The 13,259-nt window shown below is 52.4% G+C and overlaps 1 protein-coding gene and 1 long non-coding RNA gene across 18 annotated transcripts in view; one reads left to right on the plus strand and one right to left on the minus strand.

The window, feature by feature from the left end:
* LRP8 (LDL receptor related protein 8) overlaps positions 1-13,259 on the plus strand; it is an 81,650-nt gene that overhangs the window by 36,443 nt on the left and 31,948 nt on the right. For 15 of the 16 annotated variants that reach the window (XM_054534673.2, XM_054534674.2, XM_054534680.2 and 12 more), the window contains exons 3-4: positions 1,936-2,058; positions 10,022-10,150. In XM_054534673.2, the coding sequence (XP_054390648.1) occupies positions 1,936-2,058; positions 10,022-10,150 (252 nt within the window). The remainder of the gene's footprint in view (positions 1-1,935; positions 2,059-10,021; positions 10,151-13,259) is intronic. The other variant, XM_054534697.2, reaches the window with a different exon arrangement.
* LOC129050930 (uncharacterized) lies at positions 1,029-4,485 on the minus strand. 2 transcript variants are annotated; one of them, XR_008514838.1, is made up of 4 exons: positions 4,100-4,485; positions 1,912-3,322; positions 1,457-1,785; positions 1,029-1,249 (listed from the first exon to the last, which is right to left on the minus strand). It is a non-coding gene; the product is annotated as an uncharacterized LOC129050930 (long non-coding RNA). The 2 variants fall into 2 exon arrangements; XR_008514837.1 differs by lacking the exon at positions 1,457-1,785 and having other exon boundaries at positions 3,193-3,322.

Below are 13,259 nucleotides of genomic sequence, written 5' to 3' on the forward strand. Positions count from 1 at the left end.
TGTAGGAGCTCAGGAGAGGCTACTGACCAAGACTGGAGGTGATACTTAAGCCCAGTGTGTAATGGAAAGAAGGCAGGAGGTGGGGGAAGGGGCTTTCAGACTAAAGACAGCTTGGGCAAGGTATGATGGTATAAAAAGCATGGAGTATGTGAGGACCCACCGGCAGTTGAGGTGGGGCTAGATTGGGAAGTATGAGAAGGGGAAGATGAGGGAGCGGGGCAGGCTGGGGCCACGGGACTTCTAAGCCCCTGGGGAGAGGCCACATCCTAGTGGCCCCTGATGTTAAATCCATCCCAAGCTCATTCCAGGGGAGGACTTTGGTGGTCTGAGTGCCCCAAGGCCTGGGGTAAGTCACTGCTGTGCTGAGGTATCCTCTTTTAGGCTGAAAAGAGACCCCCCCACCCCGCCGTCTTCATTTCTGGGCCTCCTGATCTCGAACTACCACACCTGAAAGCTTATCTCTCACCAGATCACCCTCTCTTTTCCTGATGAAGAAACTGTGGATCAGAAAAGGGCCATGATGTGCTTGAGGGTACAGAGCGAAATAGCACAGCAGTGACTCAAATCCAGACCTCCGGACTCCCTGCCCAGTGCTCTCTTCCTCACCTTGTTCTGTAGCGGATCCTGGACGCTTGGTCCAGCAGGAACAGGGCATGTGTGAGTTCAATGCAGATTTGATGCAGATGAGCCCCAAATAATTCAGAGGCCTAGGGCTGCTATGGAGGCTGCAGGGTGTCAGGGGTGGAGCATTCAAGGCCCCTTCCCGGTCTCCAACACCCCCCCGCCCCCACCACCTACTGGGGGTAGCCAGGCATCCTCAGTTCCCCCATGGAAGTCCTGACAGGGCAACTGCTCTCCCCCGGGCCTGCTAGGTGTGCCCAGTGCTGTGCTGCTGCTTGGGAAGAAGCTGGGGCACCTTATGACATGGGCAGCCATCTCTGTTTCCTCTCCTTGATCTGGAAACTCTAGTTCCTCGTAGGACAAGACACAGAAGGCAGTAAAGAACTGGGCTGGGGATGGTACCCGCATTCTTATCTCAGCTCTGTTACCAGCTGTGAGCTCTCAGCCTGCTACATCCGCAGTGTGGACACAGAACCCCATTCCTTCAGCTTCTAATTAAGACTCAAACCCTGAAAACAACAGTAGCTGCCACTTCTCCAGCATCTGCCATGTGCCTGAGTCTGCTGCAGGTTCTTCATACATTATGACTTCTTGTTGCTCCTCCTCACCGCCTTTTGTCTTCTTCTCCCTATTATATAGATAAGAAAATGTAGGCTCAGAGATTAAGGAACATCCTCAAGGTCACACAGATAGGAGGAGGAGGAGGAGGAAGTGGGATTGAGATCCCCAGAGCAGTGTGGAGGTCACCCCGCAGGCTGTAGGCACCGGGGGACAGGGACTGATTTGGGTGTCTTGCCCAGTAGATCCTCTTCCCACTGCTCCGAACACAAAATACCTCATTCATCTTGCCACAAAGGAATCATCTATGTGTAGGATTCGTGATCACAAACTCCCTGGCCCCTGCAGAGGGGACTTTGACTTCCAGTCCAGTTGGGGAAAGTGGGACAGGCAGGTAAAGGGACTGAGAACTGGCTGAAGGAGCTAAGGCAGCTGCTGTAGGGTATCAGGGAAGGCTTCCTGGGGACAGTGGCAGTGGAACTAGACATTGAGGGGAAGCAGGAGTATGACAGGGTATGATAAATCTTGTCATGCTTGCTGGATTTGAGCTCTTGGACTTGGAGGGCAGAGCAGAATGTCACCTGTCTTCACGCAGTGTTCAGATACCTAAGGAATGAAGAAGCTTGTCTCTCCTGTCCTCTGCCCTTGGTCAGCAAGGCAGTCCACGGCCTGGTTTGCAGACCAAGCACATCCTGGTCGGCCCACTGCCCTCCTGACTGCTCCCAGGCTCACCACGCTCTCTTCCTTGCTCTGCAGCCAAGAAGACCTGTGCAGACAGTGACTTCACCTGTGACAACGGCCACTGCATCCACGAACGGTGGAAGTGTGACGGCGAGGAGGAGTGTCCTGACGGCTCCGATGAGTCCGAGGCCACTTGCAGTGAGTCCTGCCCCTCAGTCTGGGTGGGGGTGGGCCTCAGTTTCCTCCTCAGATCTTCCTTGAGAGGCTGTGAGGCTCAGGAGAGGTGACCAGTTGAATACTCTGTGCCACGCACTCAGGGCGCTCCTGGTAAACAGGTATGTTTAGTTGCTGGTTTCTACTGACCTGTTTCTGGACTTTCTTCACAGCCCTCTCTCAGGTTGGACCCTGTTTCTGTGGCAGCAGGAGCTAGAAACAGCCTTGTCAAGCCCTTCTGCCCAGAAGGAGCCCTAGCATGTCCTCCAGGCCTCCCTGCTGCTGTTCTTGAGGACCCCGACCATAATTCCAGGAGTGCCAGTGGCAGCTGGTGCTTCTTAAGCCTTTATCGTGTGCTAAGCTCTCTGTGTGCATTAACGCCTTTTATCCCCACAGCAGCCTCGTGAAGCAGATACTGTCATTTTCTGAGTTTTGTAAAGGAGAACACTGAAGCTCAAAGAGGTTGAGTGACTTGCCCAAGGCTAACCAGCCAAGACTTTGAGGCCCTGGCCCGTTTCTCTACCCTGGGTGGGCAGAGCCTAGGAGCTTCTGCCTCCATGGCCAGCTGGGTGGTGGCAGAGGCAGGCAGGGGGAGGTAGAGGCCAGAGCTGAGCCCCAGGCCTGCCCCCTACACTCAGGGCTTTGTCTCTCCATGATTTATTTTCCAGGCCCTAATCCTCAAAGCAAACTTACACCCGGCAGGTCATTCCGTGACATTTGTTAAATTAAAAAGGAGATGAGAAGGGGGCGGGGAAGGACCCAGCAGTCCAGAGGCAGAGCTTCAGCAGCGTGAGCCCGAGACAAAAGGCTCAGGCGAAAGCATGTAGAGGATAGTGGGGCTGGCGGGGACCCAGGAGCCCCTCTTTAGGGGTAACAGTCGGCCCAGAGGCAGAGGTGGGGACAATGGAGACCAGAGTCCCATCTAACGCCGTGGCTGGTGATAACTGGGTTTCCTTGTCTCCTAGCAACAGAGCTACCAGTCTCCACATAAGAGAAAGAGAAAGGGAGAGAGAGAGAACAGAGCAAGAGCGGCCCCCACCCGAGACAAGGAGCCCTCATTTCCTCGTACAGCTGCTCCTGGCCTCCCCAGCCATGCCGCAGGCCCCATCCTTTCCTCACCCACCACGTGGCCAAACTCCATGCCGTCCTGAAGGCTCCCAGGCAGGAGGGAAGCCCAGTGCTTTGTCCTGAGCTTCAGAAGGAACAAAGCCCCGCCACGCCCACTTGTGACTTTCATCCTCTTGGCAACCTAAGGAAGGAGGAGGATCCCCATGTAGAGAGAAAGAAACTGAGGCTGGAGTCGGTTCTCCCCCTTGCCCAAGGCTGCCCCGCTAACAAGAGGCAGAGTCATGTGCAGCCTGGAGTGTGTGCTTGGGGAGGGGTTGTGGCCACAGGGAGCTTTTCCCTCACTGCAGTCAGCCAGCCCCTCCATCCGTACCTCACTCCAGCAGATACTCCGACAATGGGGGCGGAAAGGGAAGGGAGAGGAGCCTCATCGTGGTTATTAGAGGGGGCTGCCTTGCTACCTGAGGGCTAGGCTCCCCTTCTCCCCCTGCCCCACCCCCACCCCTGTCTCTATCTCTTTGTGTGGATGTCCCTTTTCATCTTCCTTTCTGTCCCCTTCGGGGTCCCGCCCACCCCGGCCCTCTTGGGCTGCCTCCCTTCCCTGCTCATCTCCTATCCTCACCCTCCCTCTCGCCATCTCTCCTCACTGCCCTACTCATGTGTCCCTCTGTCTTTTTCCCTCTTGCCCATCCCAGCACCTGCTGCCTTCCCATCCCCTGGGCTGCCTCATTCCTCCTGCCTCCCAGGCCCACTTTTCACAGTTGAGGGACAAGAAGAGGCCCAGAGCAGTTGATAGACTTCCTTCAAAAACACACAGCTTATTCATGGCAGGTCTCCCTTTTATGAAAAAAGGCTCTTCGAGCTCTCTGAGGTTTCATAAGGCTTCTATGGGAGCAGTAGCCAAGGCAGCACCCCAGGAGACAGAAGCCCAGCTCTCCTGTGGGCTCTTCCAGCTACTCACCGTGAAGCCCTGCATATCTTCCCACCTCCCTCTGGGCCCTGATCAGTAACACTCCAGAATTCCAGAATCTTCTCCATTCCTAGATTCCAAAACTGTTAGTATTCTGAGACCCCCTTTCTCCCTTGCTTGTGCTAGCTGGGGTGCAAGAGCCATGATACCCACTTCCTGTGTTACACTGGTCGGGTGTAGGCAAGGCAGAAGACTGCCTGGAGGAAGTTGGCTAGAGTGGGAGCTCTGGTCAGGTTCAGGCAGAATTTGGGGCAGCAGGACCTGATAGCAGCAGGCTTGCTCACTGCTTCCCAACTGAATGAGAACCTAGCAGCCAACCTGCTATCCATTTAATTGGTGTTGCCATAGCAACCTCCATGGCCCACCAGGTTCCTGGGGCTGTGCCAGCTCCCAGGATGGAGCCCCATTCCCTACCCCTAAAAGAAAGATTATAGGCAGTAAAGTGTAGTGAGTTTGGAATTGGATATAGTTGGGTTCAGGTCTTTTAACCTGTTAGACCTCAGGCAAGCTGCCCAGTCATCCTGAGCCTCAGTTTATTCGTCTGTAAAATGTGATAATGGTACCTGCCATAGAGGGATTGTGAGAATCAAATGAAAGAATGCAAGTATCATCGCTGGAGTCAATGGCAGTGTTATTTGTATTATTATATTTTGGCTGCAAGCCCTCTCTCCCCAACACAACAGTTTGTTAGATATTAAGATGTTAGATTCTTATAGTGTTAAAATAGTGTCAGTGAAGGGAGTTGCACTGAGCGGGAAAGGGATTTGAGAGAAGGTCCCAATTCTTGTGTTTTCCCCAATTGTGTTGTTTGTCCCTAGCTGGCTGGGATTTCTCCCAGCTCTGTTTCCCTCTGGTTCTGGGTTCTGTACCTATCAAATGTAGCCAGGAGTCACAATGGAAAAGCCCAGAACATTTGCCTAATGGCAATAGCATTTCAGCTCTAATTATAGCTCACTTGATTGGGGACGGCTTCTGACCCACCTTCAGGCTTCTGTTGGGAGGGGTGAGGGTGGGGGAGGGGAGGATGGTTCAAGGTGAGTTATAGTTCTGGATGCTGTTTATTTGAATATGGAGGCTTTTTCATGCATCTTAGAACCTTTCCACCTGGGAGGGGGGCCTCTCTGATTAACCAGGCTCATCTTCCTATTATAGATCAGAAAATGGAGGCCCAGAGATTTTCTGAGCTCACTCAGTAAGTTAGGGACTGACCCAGCTAGCAGCATTTTGCCTGGCCTTGACTGAAGGAACTTGGTGTAACTCCCACTTCTGCACCTTGGGTGGCCCCATGCTGTGCTTCCTGTGGATTGAGTGACACTGGCGGTTCTCACCACCTGAGCCTCTGGTCCCTTAGAGCTGGCAGTCCCCATTTGGAGGTTATCTGCCCCTAAAACTCACGTGGGTTGACACTGTAGATGTGCTCCCTCAATGAGCAGCCGCCAAGTACTTTCATTCTTTAACAGACATTTCCCTTTTTGTTAATTTGTGAATTTATGAATTGGAGAAAGTACCAATGGATTTGAATTTCTGGGGCAGGATTCTCTGGGAATTTAAATGCCTTTAAATGCCGTGAGCCACTCCAGGATAGAGTTTCATGAAAAGCCCCCTTGCCAGCTTTGGAGGGTTCCTGTTTTCTGAGAGACAGTGGGATTCTTCACTCCTGCCTCTCAGAACCTAGGGTACTTGGAGAGCAGGCCAAAGGCATATGGTCCCCTCTGGGGGCATCTGTCACAGAGGGAGTGGCTGTCCTGGGATGGGGTCTGCATCGCGATGGACCATGTGGACTTATAATGTGCATTCCCCAGTGGTGACAACAGGCACGTCCGCAGCCATTGGCATTTGCACTTCATGAAATAAAACAAGGGCAAGTGTTTTCTGAGCTCCTAGTTTGTTCCAGGCTCTGAGTGTAGGGATTTCCATATGTTTCCCCTTTTAAGCCATCCACCAACCCTAGGAGATTATTCAACCCCATTTTCAGATGAGGGGAGCCAGAGTGCAGAGAGGTTCAGTAGTTGCCTAAGGACCTTAGTTTTGGTAAATGAAATTTGGACCCCGGTCTGTCTGACTCTAAAACCTAGGCTCTTTCTCCTACATCATGCTGCTGGGGGCCCTTGGGCTTCAGTTATCCTGAGAGTGGACATCAGATGGCCATCGTGCAGAACCTGCCCAAAGGCTCAGTGAGCCCCCTTCCTCCAGTGACCTCTCTCCAGGCCAGAGGTGCCAGGGAGACCAACAGGGTCTGCTTTTCTCTTGTGCAGTGGTTAGGTGCAGTAAGTTAAGCAGTGTGTTTGGACCTGGGATGGAAGTCCAGATCTGCCTCTCATCACTAGCCTTTGAACAAACAACTTACTCTCTCTGGGCTTTACTTTCTTCATTCATAAAATGGATGTAAGAATATCCACTTCATAGGGTGATACCATGTGTCAGTAATTACCCAGACCAACTTCCCAGGACTGTGGAGTAGAGAGGCCTGACCTGGGACCCTGCGAGCCAGGCTCGAGTCCTACCTTTGGGGGAAAGCTACATCACAGGAGAGACCGTGAGGTTCCAGGAGAGACAGGAATTGGAATACCCAACTGCCAGTAGCTGTGTGACCCTAGGGAGGTCCCTTCCCCTCTCTGGGCCTTGGTCTCCTGCCACTCCAAGGGATGTTCATCAGTGTGACCTCTGAGATCTCTCAAGTCCTGGCATTCCAAGAGCCTTGGCTCTTTGAGGGTGGAGGGCTGTTATCAGACACTGCTGAATCCTCGAGAGCCTATAATTAGAGCTGTCTATTTAGGGACACAGCAAATGTCTTATTAATTATAAAGAAAGGAACCAGACAGATTGTTTAATCATTGTCCTTGCTGAAAGGTTATGCAATTAACTATATAAATATTCATTAAAAGTTCAAGCAGCCGCTTGCTGCACTGGGGTCTGTAGAACCCAGGCCCCTGGAGGTGGAGCATACAGCCAAGGGCCCTTTCTGTCACCTGGGCTTTTGTGAGGAGAGTTTGGGGATGGTTCTGGAGCATGCAGGGTTTGATGGAAGGGCAAGGCTCTAGTCATAGGAACCCAGGCTCAGTCTCTCACCTGCTGTGCATCTTTGGGCCAGTTACTTGGTCTCTCTGAGCCTCAGTTTCCTCATCTATAAAATGGAGTGCTTACGTGCAGGACTGCTGCCCTGCTGTAGTGCAGTAAATGCCCCAGGTATGTAGTAAGTAAGTGGCCCAGGTATGCCACTTATGTGGTGACCTTTGTGAATGGCACCCCTGGAATTTGCACTGGCAGCCCGCAGGGCCTGCTTACCTTACAACAGACATTTGTTGCTCACAGTTCTGGAGGCTAGGAAGTCCAAGATCAAGCACCAGCAGTTTCTGTGTCTGGTGAGGACCCATTCCTCATAGATGGCACTTCCTTGCTTTATCCTCACATGGTGGAAGGGGCAAGGAGGCTCCCCCGACCTCTTTTATAAGAGTACTAATCTCATTAATGAGAGCTGTACCATTATGGCTTAATCACCTCCTAAAGGCCTCACCTCTTAATGCTATCACATTGAGGATTAAGTTCCAACATGGATTTTCAGGGGATACCAACGTTCAGACCATGGCAGAATGAAATGAAAAAATATAAAATTTTCAGCACAGAGCAGCCTGACACAATGCAGGTGTTCAAAAACTGGGACTCCCCTCCTCCTCCCCTGAGAGGTTCTGTTTCCTGAGGCCTGGCTTAGGGATAAGTAGTTGCTTTGACCTTCCATCCCATTGCTCTCTTAGGGGCTTGCAAGTGTATGGAACATCTGTATCGCTTTTATGGTAGTGAATTGAAAAGAGATGAAACATCCCTTATCTTATATGCTTGCAGAATGTTAACCAACCCAGGGGTTCCCAAATAGAGGTGCATGGGAATCACCTGGGTTTTGGTGGGAAGTTACTAAAATGCAGATCCCTAGGCTCTGCCCTAGAAGTCTAGATTCAGTCGGTATGAGCTGAGGCTCAGGAACCTGCACTTTGAGTAGCTCCTTCACCCCCCATCCTTTGATGAGAGGACCCCAGCAAAGCACTGGTCAGCTTCAGCTTCCTGTGTTCCAGTGGGGCCCAGAGGGGAGGTGCTTACCTGGGGTCCTGCAGTGTTGGTGATAGAGGTACCCTGGAAGGACCCCATCTCCCAACTCCCAGTTTCCCTTCACCACCCTGCACTGCAGCCCCAAGGTGGCCTTATATAAAAGGCCTTTGAGGGTTAGTACTTTCCAGAGCTCAACCTGACAGTTATTTGCTTATCCATCCCACAAGTCTGCCAATCCTCAAGCAAGGGAAATTTCTGTGAAAATGAATCCCAGGAATCCTGTATTCCCAAGGGATTGCCCTGTACTCATGAAATGCATTCCTAGGGATAACGTTGGGGACCTCACTTTCAGGGGCCTAAGGTGCTCTTCTCCCATGGCAGTAGTGGTGTCCGGGGACCTTGACTCAGATACCTGCCCCCCTCCCCAACTCATCTGTGCCCTTTTCTGTATCCCTTGTGGTCTCTCATCCCAGCTATAGAAATGGGAAGAGGAGAAACTGGTCTGAGATCAGAGAGCAAAATGGAGGGCGAGGGATGAGTAGCCCACTGCCTTCGGGGGGAAATGGATTGTGCCGGATCTCCGGCATCAGACACAGCTGACTTTTAGTCAATCCTAACACTGCCCTTTACCAGCTCTGTGACCAGAACTTAGTGCTTACCACCATGTTTGTCACACAGCAGTGCTCAAATACTCAGTGAATAAGCAAAATTCAGAGTCATCTGGTATGTGTGGATAATCACAGTAGGTAACATTTAGTGAGCACTGGTCTGGGTGTTCTTCTAGGTGCTTGCTTTACAGACATTAACTTAGTCATCATAACACTCCTATGAGAGATAGTATTATCCCCACTTTATTGGCACAGAGATAAGGATTGTTGGCCAAGGTCACATAGTCAGTGAGTGATTGAACTAGGATTTGAACCCAGGCAGCCAGGCTCCAGAGCCCATGTTCTCCGCCTCTGTGCTGGAGGCCAGCACATAATCCTCTCACCCTGCTAGCTTATTGTGAAAATTAAATGGAAGTGTCTAGCACCATGCCTGGCACATACTAGAGACCACGGAGATCGGGCCTCCTGCACACCCTGGAAGGCTGAAGGGAGCCAACCACGGAGGTCTGAGATGCATCTGCCTTGGCTGAGCCTGTCACATGGGTCCAGCAGAAACTCACGATAAGAGCTGTCCCCAGCCTTGAATAGGGTTCTCATTCTTTCTTCCAAATTGAGATTCAACCCTGGGGCTTCAGGCCCCTGATTGAGTCAGCCTCTGATTGCGGCTGCAGTAATTATAGCTATGCAGTCCCGCTGGGCCCTGCCATGCAGCAGCTGCTCTCAGCAGCAGGATCAGCACCATCACTCGGGGAGGGGGCTTAGAGGCGGGCCAATTGGAGCCGTTGGGGCCTTGGTGAGCCCTCCAAATTTACAGGTTCCAATCATGGAGTCACTGCTCTGGAAGGCAAACTGAGGCCCAGCTGGGGCATATCTCACCTAAGGGCACACAGCTGGGAAATGGCAAAGAGTGCAGGGCATGGTGGCTCCATGTTGCCGGAACTTAAAGTGGAGGTTTGGAGGGATGGGAGGTGTGGCCAGGAGGGGCAGGCAGAAGTCAATGGATCAAAGAGAGACTTGAGGGCCAGGGACCGGGGGCCATGAAAGATGTTATGTAGAGAAGTGGTGGGGTCAGATTTAGGATTTGGAAATTCCTGGGGCAGACAGAGGCTTCTTCTCAGCTGATGAAACTGAGACATGGGCCAGGAGAGCCCTGATGGACTCCTAGGGCCTTGGACCAGGTGGCTGGAACAGGATGGTAGGACTGGTTGGCACCATACCCTGTGTCCCCCTTGGCTAAGCTATGCATGGACGTCTGTCTCCACAGCCAAGCAGGTGTGCCCTGCAGAGAAGCTGAGCTGTGGACCCACCAGCCACAAGTGTGTACCTGCCTCGTGGCGCTGCGACGGGGAGAAGGACTGCGAGGGTGGAGCAGATGAGGCCGGCTGTGCTACCTGTGAGTCTGGGGTCAGATCCCCAGGGTCTGCCAGGCATGGTCAGGCAGCCTCAGGGAGTGGCAGCCACTTCTGGGGAGGGGGCCCAGTTCCCCGTGGGGCTTGGTAGGTGGAGAGGAAAGGATAATGATCAGGACATTAGTAATGGCTAGATTCTATGGAGACATTTTCTTCTTTCATCTTCACAAGCACCTCATGAGCAGCCATTATCATCCCAATTTTATAGGTGAGGAAACTGAGGCTCAGACAAGGGAGGAAAATTACCCAAGGCTGAGTGATGAAACCAAGATTCAGATTCAGGACTGGACAGCAAAACCCATGAGCTTTTTTTACCATGTCTGACATCTGCTCATCCATCCCACAAGTCTGCCAATCTTCGAGCAAGGGCAGGGGGACCAGGGAGGGTGCTGCATGGAGAAATGGTGGTGGTCTGAGCCAGGGTGCCGGCAGTGCTGGGGGGAGGGGGACGGATTCCTGAGGTGTCAAGGACGACTGTTGCTGAAATCTCAGATTCGAGCACAAACGTCACAGGGCAGAGAAGACATTCTCAGCAGCCTCAGCAGGGACAGATGGAAGTGGTCACTGGGACAGTTCCACATCACTGAGCTTCAAACACAGGATTATCTCCTTCCCAGGGAGCAGGCCAGCAGGGCCTGGGCCAGTGGGGAGCATGGCCAGGCCTCACTTTTTCAATTCGAGGGGCACCTACTGTGTGCCAGGCCTGAAGCCAGGCTCTGAAAGGGACAGTGAGGTGAATCCTACACAGTCTTCCCTCTGGGAACACGTGATTAATGGGGGAGACAGACTGGCTGTCGCTACTAGGCTGTGCGGCTGGGCTGAGATACGGGCGGTCACCCTGGAGGGCTTGCCAGGCACTTGCCCATCACTGCTGCCTACTCCCCTCTGCCAGCCTCTATATTTGCATCCTATCCATCTTTCCTGGCCCAAGGAAAATGCCATCTCCTCCAGAGGTGTCTGAGTCGTCACACTTTAAGATTCTAAGTCTGGAATTTGATGTGTCTGAAGCAGGAAGCATCTGGGTATGGAGGAAGATCCTGGCTGGGAACAGTAGTTTCAAAGTCCCAGTGATGGCACTGGCTCACTTCCTCAGCTGTGATAATTTTTCTGGGACTCACTGGCCAATGAGAATCCTTTTTCCTCTTTACCAACCCCCATAATCAGGTGATTCCTCCAATATGAAGGCCGCTACTGCAAGGGATGGGAGTCTCTCCAACTAGGGCATGTTGGAATAGGAACATTCCCCATTAATTATGGGAGAGAGAGGTGTCAGAAGGTCTTACTGGGCTTCTGTGCTACAGCTTCCACCCTCCTAGGCAGAGGAAAAAGAGTCCTCCCACCCCTCATCTCTCAGAGCTTGTTCCGTTTGTGAGTGCTAGGAGTAGGGTCTCTCGGCCTACGTAGGCCTGAGAATATGGATCTTAAATTTACTGTTGGCTCCAAAACCTCAGAGAAAACCAGTATGAAGAAGCACTTCCTTGCCATCCAAGTCTTCAAGTAAAATTAAAAATTAGGGCCGGGCGCGGTGGCTTATGCCTGTAATCCCAGCACTTTGGGAGGCCGAGGCAGGCGGGATCACAAGGTCAGGAGATTGAGACCATCCTGGCTAACATGGTGAAACCCCACCTCTACTAAAAATACAAAAAAAAAATTTAGCCGGGCGTCGTGGCTACTCGGGAGGCTGAGGCAGGAGCATCACTTGAACGCAGGAGGTGGGGTTGCAGTGAGCTGAGAGCACACCACTGCACTCCAGCCTGGGCGACAGAGTGAGACTCCATCTCAAAAAAGAAAATTAAAAAAAAAAAAGCACTTCCCATCAGAACTCCCAGAAAGCAGTGAGTCCACCCTCCCTGCACATGCACAAGCTGGGTGGGGACAGGCAGGAAGGGAGCTCATCTAGGTGTCAGCGTAATCTTGAGGGGCAGTGGCACTGGCAGCACATGCTTTTTCCACCAATGCCCCAGTGTCTCAAAAGCCCAGGAAGGGAAAAAAATTCAACTGTCAGACACTTGGTAGAGCTGTCAGAAACGCATGACACGAGCTACCTACCTGGTGAAACTGAAGACATCACTCTATTTTATCTTCAATAACAATGAAAATTCACATTTTTCCATCAGAAAATGAAAACACAGACTCTGGGCGCCCCCACGTGGAAAGATCTGGTGCTGCCACCACCACATCACCTTTGGCCACAGCCACTGCATCCGTGCCCCACCGGGGCCTACCCCCGCCCGGGGCCAGGTCTTGGCCTGTGTGTGGACACACAGGAGGGAGGGAAGTGAGGTCACTGCTCTGAAAAACAGCTGGAAAAACTCCAGGAAGGGAGGAGAAAACCAGAAAAGCCAAGAGAAGGAGTCAGAGTAGGAAAGAAAAGCCCCAAACCTGAGTTCTGGTTCTCTTGTTGTCATGGACTGTGTGACCCTAGGCAAGCTGCTCCTCTCTCTGGGCCTCAGTTTCCCCATCTATAAACTGGCAATACGGCTGGCTGGCCTCTAAGTTCCTCCCGGCCGCTGAGCTCAGACTAGCCTACCAGAGAGAAGCCCAGAGCCCCAGGCAGAGCCATGACGTATGTCCTTAATTACTGCACATCCCATAATTACACCTCATACCGGGCCAGACCAGTTCCATCCACTCCACACCCATTCACTACAGGGAGCTCTGTACCAGGCCCTCAGGACAAAGGAGGGACACCCCCAGGCAGTGTGGATTCTTGGGGCAGATTGAAAAAGACATGAAATTCAGACGCCTGCGCGACTGAGGGGCTCAGAAACGAGGGCAGAAGCAGAGATTTCCCAAGCGGGGAAACGCCAGGGTGTCATGGAAGAGGTGGAATTTGGGCCCTTGGAAGATGAGAGCTCATCATTGCAAAATGTAGAGACAGTGGTGGGCAAGAAGTAGGTTCCCAGCAGATGGAGCGACTTGAGTAAAGGCTTGGAGGTGGGAGCCTGTGCACTGGGCCCAGCAAATGGTCTAGCATGGCTGGAGCTGCGAACATTCAGGAGTGAGGTGATGGAGCCACAAGACTGACCCAAGAGACGCCTTGGATACCAGGCCAAGGGACTCAGGTGGAACAGTGCAGGTTATGCTATGCAT

Source organism: Pongo abelii, chromosome 1, assembly GCF_028885655.2.
Source record: "Pongo abelii isolate AG06213 chromosome 1, NHGRI_mPonAbe1-v2.0_pri, whole genome shotgun sequence".
Classification (NCBI taxonomy): Eukaryota; Metazoa; Chordata; class Mammalia; order Primates; family Hominidae; genus Pongo; species Pongo abelii.